Here is a 10,756-nt window from a genome sequence, read left to right on the forward strand (position 1 = left end):
CCTGTTTTTCGAGTTGTTCGGTGCTCGTCGGTCCACTGCTTCCAAACTCGCATCACTGTGGAACTGTTCCGCTGCATACGAGCTGCTATTGCGCGATAGGAAAATCCTCCTTCTCGAAGGCCGATTATCCTCCCTCGTTCAAACTCCGTAAGTTGCTTGAATTTCTTATTCTTCCGTCGTGGAGGCATACTCAGGTCTCACTAAACGTTTGCCACTAACAAATAATCATAGACTATTTTCAACGTCCCGCTACAGCACTTTATTTATACGCTTTCAGCATCAATTCAGAGGGCGCTGCGCGCGCCACGCACGCGCGATGGCTCTGAAACTTTATTAATTTGCATAATATCCTATAATTGACATTTGCTGCGAATTTCATTTGATTCTGATGATTCCTTCAGGGTGTTGCATTTTCAACAAACAGCAGTTTATATATATATATATATATATATACACATATACACATATACATGTATATATATATTTACTAAATCAATTTGGGCATGCATTGCAAGTAAAGTTGAAATGGAACTGAAAAGGATTTTTTTTCATTATCTATGTGTTATTCAGATAAAATAACATATTGCTAATAACCTATATGCATGCTTATGTGATAACCAAAAGTGTAATCTTCTGTTTATTATCCTCTGTTATTATTATGTATCTTCTGTTCTAAACTACACTGTTAGAATTTTTTCATTCTAAAATTATGGTAAAATAACCGGCAGCTATCTGTTCATTCAACTAATCGAAACGTTAACGGCAAAGAACATTTTTTAACTTGAGACCGTTTATAACTAGTATGGTTATAACACCAACAATCCAAAACTAGCATGGTTTCAATAAAGTAAAAAAGGAATTCAACTGGACATTGGAGCTAGACTTTTAGTTAGATAATAGGCATTAGAGTGTACCAAATACAACTTGGGGAGTGTAGGACACTAGAAACTCTTCCTTCATTGAAAAGAATGTAGGAAATAATGTAGTCAACGCTGGGACTCAAACCCCCGTTCTGTCAGTTAATACCATGTTTCCAATCAATTGAGGAACATTTCTTTTATTTTCAAAAGCACGAAACTGAATCCAATTGACTCCGATTCCGTTTCAGAGGTATTAGAAATACGCAGAATCGTTTTTGAGAACTTCATGCAACGTAGCTGCCTCATATATTCAAAAATGTTTTGGGAGTTTTTTACATTGTAGGTGGGCATAGTTGGCGAGATAAAATTCTGGTTGCTTAACCGTAATTAGTGAAAGATGTTAATAAACGGTCTTTACTGTTAACAGTTTGAATACCATCTTATTTACTCTTATCCGACATTTTTGTTTAAATATGATAAAATAACAATTAAATGAATTGCTAACTAAAATTTTTTTTCAGAGGAATTTCTAACAGCATGAAAAAAAGCTTGTTTTTTAATTTAAAGCTATTAAGGTGTCAATTTAATTGCTATAACTTATTGTGTATTTCATTTACAGTTTTACCATCTGAAGGCCCACAAATTAGTGGTGGCGATAAGAGTTACGAGTTTGGAGAAAATATAACGCTGAATTGCACATCTGCTGAGTCAAAGCCTGCTGCCAAATTGAGTTGGCTTGTTAATGAACAGCCAGTGAGTATATATGAACTAACTTTTTAGAGTCTAAATACGTAAAAAGGAAAAACCGGTTCAAAATATACTGCAGAAACCGGTTCAAAATATAAATTATTCCATTCAGTCGCGATTAATCTCGAAAATAATTCGTCAGATTTTATTACAAATTTATACTTATTCCCTTTTGAAACACTAATTTTTACGGTCTACCATGTAAATTCATAACAAAGGTTCTATAATAGATAGATTATTGTAGAATAGATTTATTTGCTATGATTACAAAGCACTGCATTAAATTAAGATGGATCTAACCATTTTATTAGCGGTTTATTTAATTAGTAATAACTAGACGGAGAAGATTTGATGACTTTTTAAAAAAATGCTTCCACTGAGATTTAGAAGTTATTAATGGAACATATAAAAAAATACAATAGGAATGAATCGCATATGAAACACACCTTGTTACTACTAATTTCTCTGCCGATTATCGCAACTGAATAGTTTTTTTCCGTCTTAATGGAACAATAGCTTTAAAGTCGAGAAGGATAAAAGAATCAATTTGGTATTATCTATTGACAAAAGACTTTATATATTTAATGAGAGTTCGTAAAGTTTCTACTTCTTATCTTTTGAAAACTTGGTGAATAAAACACAGAATGGATTTGCAAGGCAAACCATTCATTTCTCGAAGACTTCCATAAATAATAAGAAAGATACTAGTTTCAATTACTACACACTCAATAATAAAAAAAACATCTTATTGAAGATTTAAATTTTATTTAAGTTTTTTAAATTTTTAAATATTTTGAAATTAGAATACATTTATTGAAATGTTCAGATACGAAATAATACAGAAAATCAATAATATTTTTTTCTCTACATTTTGTATTCGGATATATTTAATTTTTTTTTTCTCTCCCCTAAATTCATTGCTCAGAAAAAACAGTTGTAACAATGCTCAGTGAATGATACTATAAATTTCTGTCTGGATCTGATTCATTTTCAATAATAGAATTCTGGGAACTGGCTCTATTTATTAGCTCAACTAACTGAATACCCGTAATACCTAACCTAACCTAAGCAGTATACCTAACTAAATTAAACAATCAATAAGTCAGTACTGGATCTATTACGAAATCAGTAGTACAAAATCATACACATAAATGAAAGGCAGTATACCAACGCAATTAATAAAGATAAAATAATTCCAATTTTTATTACAATTTTTTGTAATTGCCGGTGACTTTACATTATTAGATTAAGCTAAGTAGGTCGTTAGTAGTTTATCTCATCGAAATAATGATTAACTGAATTCAGTATCTCTTGACATGATGTCATTGCGCAATTCCAACTACTGATAGTCAAAATTTATCACATTTCTTTCATATCTAACACTTTCGAAGACCCGTAAAAAATCTTTTTCCGCAATATCTACACTACAACTGTACAGTATTGATATAGTTTTAAGCGGTACCAAATATACTAGTTGAACCTATATTAGATTATTTGACACTTGTTAAAATTACTCCTATTACCATAATATCTGAAGTTCTTTTCACCAAAAGTGTCTATTCCCAAATTTAATTAAGCACCATTGGCGTCAATAATAGTAAGGCAAATTTTGTATTTTATCTAAACGATATCGAACCATTTCCCCATTAATTTTGCTTTTCAGTGCATATCTTATAGTTTTATTAGTACCTATGGCTCCAAAATAAATAATAGTATGGCTGGGGGGCGCAGTAGGTTTGTCGTTGGCCTTCTGAGCCCAAGTCTGCGGGTTCGATCCCCGGCCCAGCCACCGAATTTTTGGGATGCAGAAAATCCTCAGCGGCCATGTCGTATGATTATGCGGCATGTAAAAGATCCCTGGAGTGCCTTATTGGCTCTTATCATTTCCAGCAAAATTACATTCCTAGTGCACTTTAGCATCCAAATAGAGACTCGGTACTGCCATCTAGTGTGGCAGAAACTAGACGTCCAAATTAACGTGACCAACGGTATCTCACCCATTGTGGTGGTCCTGAAAGAGTGGATACCACCTCTGGAGAAAGCACTAGGTCTGCTCATCGGCAAGACCGATTGTGCAGCTCATTGGAAATAAAAATAATAGCATGGCTAATTTTTTACTTTTCTCCTAAACAGATTAGTACAATTTATTCAGTAATTTTGCTTTTTGGTACATATTTATTTTTATTTAAGTTCGAACCTATTACCAAACTCAATTAAACACTATTGGCATCAATAATAGTATTGCGATTTACTATGCTTCTCTTGAATGAATTAGTTTCATTTTGCTATTAAATTTTCTCTTTAGTGCATTATCGGCGGGAATATGTATGACAATTTTTAATCGTTCTCCAGAACGATTTAGCACTATATTTGCCCATTTATTCTGCTTATCAATAAAAAAAAATTTAATTTCAACTATCATTGATTTTAGATTGCTTAATTTTACAGAAATACATCATTGTAAAAAAAATTATTAAGCATTTTTTTAAAATAAAAGCATTAATATATATATAAAAAAATAAGTACGTGGTAACAGATTACTTAAAAATTACTCAATTGGCAACGTAATCTGTGTATGCTACGACGTTCCTGTTGATCATTCAGTTTATCTGACATATCAAATAAAAGTAATTAAGTATTAAAGAACATGCAATCAATTCCTTTTTTGATCAATGAGAGCTCTAAGCAAGTAAACATCACCGATTCTATCTTTAAAATATTTGGAAAAAAAAGTATCGTCTGCAATTTAAGTCATACCAATGATTTTACAAAACTTAATTTCCAAAAAAAAATTTTTGTTTCATTGAACTTTTTCCAACTTTCAAAACCCACACGTTAACTTTAAGAACAGCGTAATAAAACTTCATGAGCGTTTAAGAATATTTACATGAATAATTTTCATTTTTAACTTTTGTTGCTGTGCAAAACTTATCTTGGAAAAACAAGCCGAAAATGTTTTAAATTCAGAAATTTTATTACAGGTGGCTGAAGGCGAAACACGTGACCATGGTGTATCCATGAAGCGAAATAGCCTACAAATATCTTCGAATTCACTTTACTTAAAAGTAACAAAAAGTTTATTCACTAAAGGTAAAGCATCTATCAAATGTATAGCATCATTTTCTGGAGCTTTTGAAATTGTTAGCAAAGATGTGAAAATATTAGGTAAGTATTTATATTTCTATCACTATTATTTAGTCTGCATTAATAAGAACTACATAATTTAGAAATTACAGTTGTAAAAAAATGATATCTTAACACAAATAATACATAATTCAGAATTCGACAGTACAGAATTTTTTATCAATATGTCCAAGGAAATCACATTCTAAAAAAAATAAATAGTGATGACAGTTGTTTAGTGAGGCTATCAAAATTTTTAAAGGCTTTAATTTCGTGTCAATTTTAGGAAATCAGTTAGACAGTTGCAATCCAGATATTTAATTTACAAATAATTTTGATCGATTAGTTAAATCTTTTTTCCAGTCGTTTTCATTTTTTTGAGCGTGGATACATTCAAATCGTTTCTATCTCAGAATCACTCTAAAAAATTTTTAAGAAATATACTGAACTTTTTGTTATGTTTGAATAATTTATTAAAAAATACCAATGTATTTGTATAAATTTCTTTCGACAATCAATGTTAATAGCAGGAGTATTGATGGGCGTAAATTTAGACTAAACAGATCCTAAGTAATATGAATTTGGTGGATAAGCAGCAGTCAGTAACTAATAAAGCAAATAAAATCGAACCCTACCAAATTGACACTGAAAAATTTTGAGACAAGTGAAACGAAGTTAGATTTAACGTAAAAAATATGCTCTGTAGAATATTTTTATTAATTTAAAAACTACAAAAATTATTGAAGAGAAAAGAGGTGTTCGTAAAATTAGGAAAGATTTCTCACATTAAATTTTTCATGCACTTCATTCTTTTATTAATAGATTAAATTTTTTAAAGTCTTAGGTTTTGATAGGTATTGTAATTAATTAATAATGTTTGAACTTAGAAAAATTTTCGAGTGCAAGAATTCGAGATGGAATTGCATGCATGTTCGTTAACAATTGACTCTTATTTTCTGCTTCAGTGAAGATGACGATTTTCTATGGTTTTTAAATAGTTCTTTAATATGAACTACAGTATTATAAAAATTTTACGAAGTACAGTATTATAAACACTATTACAAGATTTTTGAAATGAAATATGAAAACAATCAAAAGATGTTTTTGCTTACTTGAAGCAATTGAAGCTAAATAAAAATGCAACACTTCAGACTATCTTACTTTAAAGAAGAAAATTCAAAACTTAGACGAATTGTTCAAATAGCTCCCGAGCAGTAATTTAAAAAAAAATGGTTGAATATTTTCACCATTTATACATTTAAGCTTGAAATTTCTCAATTAAAATTACCTCTATGTGGGGAGAGTTGTTACAGACCATGTCAACCGTCATCTATGAAAAGGTACCCCAACATAGAATCGAGTTAACATGTCTTATATACTAGTGAATTGTAGTTGTAATTTTGTAGTGGTAGATACGCTACAGTACTCCCCCACCAGAATTATATCTGTGATAGAATTCGATGAACGAATACCACTAGTTGATTCATTGCTGTTTTGTGAGAAGCCGGGAGAGCTGTATTAAGATCACCGTATTTTTTGAGTGCGGAATGTGAGAGGTGTATTAACTTCACGGTCGTAGTCGCTCCTCTGTTGCCGTTAGCAGTCGAGTAATCACAAGTATGCAAGCCGACGTTGTGCGTGATCGAGACGAGACTGAGTAGCAACAGTGCGAGGAGGTAGATAATGTCGCAGTCACAAGTAGCAAGTCAACTGTTCAATGTGGATCATCCATCGAAGTAGGCGGTACTGTCTAGATAGGCAAGTTCATATCGAAGAGGGCGTTACTGCCGAGGTAGGTGTGTTCACATCACGTCCGGGTCACCAATGTGGGGGGCGGAGTTATCGACTATGTCAACCGTCATCTATGAAAAGGTACCCCAACATAGAGTCGAGTTAACATGTCTTATATACTAGTGAATTGTAGTTGTAATTTTGTAGTGGTAGATACGCTACACTCTACTTACTTACAAAGAGTAAAATTAAATACAATAAAGTTAGCATTATGAAGGCATAAACTTTAGACCTCTGTCTTCTTTAAACTACTGCGATCACATTTTCTAGACTATGATTACCTCTATCTTTTAAGGAATAATTAATTCAGAGATAGTGCTTTTTTTGTCATATTTTCAATTTAAAACAACTCAATAGTTCAATAGAGTGTAAAAATAGCAATTAATTACCATACTTAAAATCTATGGAACTATCAAGTTTCCGTGCAATAGAGAAAGTTATTTCAGTGCTCAATTTTTATTTAGCACCACACTACAATAAAATGTTCTTTTAATACACAAAATTAAAATAAAAGTAAACTACGCAGTTTTATTATGGTTCAGTATTAGCCACTGCTTTGCATTACAAATTCTGAATAAGAGAATCTTGTAAGAAATGAAATATGAACTATGCACACATGCCCTTAAACTGTATAGGTAAGAAAACGTAAATGCATTTTCTAACCATGTCCAGTCATAATTTAGGTCGGGAATAACATGAACCGCAGTAAAGTTTTTCTAATTGGGCTAAAATGTATTAGCCAGTTATTTGGAATTGCCTTGGAGCTTCATCTTTCACTAAATTAATATGTTATCCGTTTTCATTATTTTTTTACTTATTACTCTAAGTTCCATCCAGTATTTTAAGAGGATATATTGAAATTGCCGTCAGTACGAAATAACATGTATATTCGATAACAGTTAAAATAATTATTTTTTGTTCTTTTTAGAAATAAGTTATGCTTCCACAAATTTTCTAAGCAATTTTCTATCACTGACGCTCATTTGTTTTCATCTTTATATTAATTTTCGTAAGTATATTTCATTTTTCATGCTATTTTTTACTTTATTTTAATACTCTTTCAATTTATAAAGATATAAATGTCCTCAGAATTTAAATCATAAAAATGCAAAAAAATATAAAAAATACTGAGTGATATATCGTCAGATGTTTAAACTCCTATTACTTAAGAAAAGTAATATACAATCAATTTGATAACCAAAGATATCAAAATATGAAGAAGTACAGTAAACGTTTTATTGAAATTTTCAAAATTCGGACAACAAAAGGAACGAAATAAATAAAATAAAAAATAAAATGAAATTAAATAAAAAATGAAATAATTAAATAATAAAAAAATTAAATAGTTAGATAATAAATAATTAAATAATAAAAAATTAAATAAAAGAAAAAAATTAAAAAACTTTACAAAATTTAAAATAGTTTAATTTTGATTATTTCGAAAGCAGTTTTGTTTGAAATCGTTTTATCATTATCGAATCGTTTGATTCATTATAAAATTACGTAAACACAGAACGGAACGTAGTTATTTCTTTAATACATTTGCTATTTATTCTTTAATTTTTTTGTCTTAATTTGATAAATTTAAACCATGATTTTCGGATCGTGAATTCTTTATGCTGTTCTTTAACGAATTCTAAAACTTAAAATTTGACTATAATGAAGAAATTTCTTTATAAAAAGTAATTTTATAAAATTTCAGTATTTTGTCCGGAGTATTATTAAATGTTATTTATCCGAAAGTTTATTAATTGAATCAAATGGAAACACTAAATGAGAAACGGATTTGAAACATTTCGTTTTTCACTGATACAATTTGTGGAGGGGGAAAACGAGAATTAAAGAGTAGAAAAGGAAAATCTATATCAAAGGCAGAAATTTTAAAGGGAAATGTACTGAAGAAACGGAAAAATATCGACTACCAACACAGTCCGTTTCATGATATTTTTGTTTTTGAATTTTTTTTAGATTAGATAATATGCTATAATTATATTAAAATATTAGAAATAATGATTGACATAATTTTAAATATTTTTAAGGAAAATACTCCAGTTTGGTTCGCGATCAATTGTTTCATTTATTATGAATTACATATGCTCAAAAATGCTTTTTTTCAGGTTTTTAAGCGATGTTCCGTCCTGATGAAGCTACTGAAAAAGAAAATTGTCTATTATTAAGTTTTCAATACTTTAGATGTTAAAATTTAGAAGGAGAAAAAATTATTATTTCTTGTAGAATCCTTGCTTGTTCAAAATTAAATGCGAGTTTAGTTTTAAAAATCAACGTGCATTAACATTCCAGTAGGCCTGCATACAGAGCGTTCCGTAAAAACTGCCCTTAATGTGTATTTTGAAAATATTTAAATGAAAATATACAAAGTTATTTATAGAAGGTAACAAGTTAATATTTAAGTGAGAAAAAAAGGATATTAAAATCTGTAAAATTACAGTAGAGGAAGGTGTATGTAATAAACATCAAAACAGGTTTAATTGGAGGCTAATACTTGAGGGTGTATCCAATAATCGGCTTTTAACTCCTCTCATGTTGTTGTTCCTCACATTCGTCTTCCTGTACTATGATTTGTCTGATTTCGACTGCGTTTTTTTTAATTTTATTTTATTTATTTTTTTATATTTTTTTTTAATATTTTTTTTTTATGGTTTAATAGCATCCTCTCCAATGTGTATGCATTTTTGATAAATATTCTAAAAATACATATTAGCTATGGTCTTTACAGAACACCCTGTGTAAGAAAAGACCTGGATATGAATTACTTTTCTGACTTTCAATTCTAGTGGCTTTCTTTTTAAGTAATTATTAACCTTAATGCAATATGACATTAATATTTATACTCCAAACAATTCCACAATTGGCAATAGCATATCTAGTTGGTATGAAGGTAATGGCCTGCTGGAAGGTTAATGAAGAAGTAACTTATTTTTAATAATGCATTTAGTTTGAAATATTTGAGACTGCATTAATTAATACATATGATTTTTAATACAGATTCATTCAAATAGTTTTTTAATGTGTTTTATACAAATTTTTCTTTCACATTTTAATTTTAACTGTAGCTGATTTAGATATACACTTACAAATTTTTGAGCCACAATATCTTTGTTCCACAATATTGTGCAAAATAATTTATCTGAAATTCTTTCTGAATGTTTCTTCTGACTGTTCAGTGATGATATTGCAGTTTTTATATAATTTTTTATTATTTTACATAAATTATCATATGTGTTGAAGAAACAACTTTATTTTATGATATTACTTTGCGATGGAGTCGACACTTCCACAAAGTTTATAAACCAATAATACGATTTTTTATTTGATAAATTTCGCTTAAATCTCCTAGTGCAATTTTCTTGTTAATGAAAATACCGTGTTTACGATATGTAACCGTAAATTAAAATCCTCAGGCTCAATAAACGTTTCATCTATGGAAACGAAAACGAAATATTTCAAACATATATTAATGAAACTTCAAATGGAAAATTAATTGATATTTATAACTCAATCAAGAGATTTTTATACTAAATGCAGCAAAAAAATATATCAACTCACATTTTGAAATAGTCCTATATTTATTTCAATTTATATTTTATATCTTAAACATTTTCGTTTCCAATTGATGTAAATAATGCACAACCGAGATACGAAAAATTCTAAATTTTTTTCCTGAGATGTAGATATACTTTCTTGATCATTTATTTTAATATCACTTTTTTTGTTGTAATTATACTATATATAAATGTTTCATAGCAAACTCGAAGTGAGTTTGTAAAATTATTTTCTCGTAAATGATATTAAGGAATGCATGCGGCCCAAGCCACAATTGCACTGGATTGATATCCCTTTTAATGATAAATGTAATAATTGTTTACTGTATACATTTTACTTTGGTAGAATAGTTTATTGTAAATATTTTCAAGTGAGAATTTTGTACGACTGTATGTATGTGGTAATAAATAATTTGAAATATTTTTATAAATAAAGAGAGTATATATCTGTCTGATGACTCAGATTAGTTTATCTTCCGTGTAATTTACAAAAAGAAGAAAAAAAGTTTTGTTTTATAAATGAAATTGCAATTCTCAGGTACAAAACTAAATAATAAAAAAAGAATAAATATTTCATAATTGAATATGATGTATATCTGCAAGAGATAATTATTTTCAGGTAAAGCTTCCGAGATTAAATTCGAAACACCTGAAAATTGCAAATATGCAAGT

General features: G+C 29.4%; 1 protein-coding gene across 1 annotated transcript in view; it reads left to right on the forward strand.

The window, feature by feature from the left end:
• Positions 1-10,542, forward strand: part of LOC107436079 (cell adhesion molecule 2-like) — a 70,548-nt gene extending 60,006 nt beyond the window's left edge. The window contains exons 5-8 of the mRNA XM_071177650.1: positions 1,480-1,613; positions 4,589-4,772; positions 7,450-7,530; positions 8,639-10,542. Of these exons, the coding sequence (XP_071033751.1) occupies positions 1,480-1,613; positions 4,589-4,772; positions 7,450-7,530; positions 8,639-8,646 (407 nt within the window). The 3' untranslated portion in view covers positions 8,647-10,542. The remainder of the gene's footprint in view (positions 1-1,479; positions 1,614-4,588; positions 4,773-7,449; positions 7,531-8,638) is intronic.
• The last annotated feature ends 214 nt before the right edge of the window (positions 10,543-10,756 follow it).

This window comes from Parasteatoda tepidariorum, chromosome 2 (assembly GCF_043381705.1).
Source record: "Parasteatoda tepidariorum isolate YZ-2023 chromosome 2, CAS_Ptep_4.0, whole genome shotgun sequence".
Taxonomy (NCBI): Eukaryota; Metazoa; Arthropoda; class Arachnida; order Araneae; family Theridiidae; genus Parasteatoda; species Parasteatoda tepidariorum.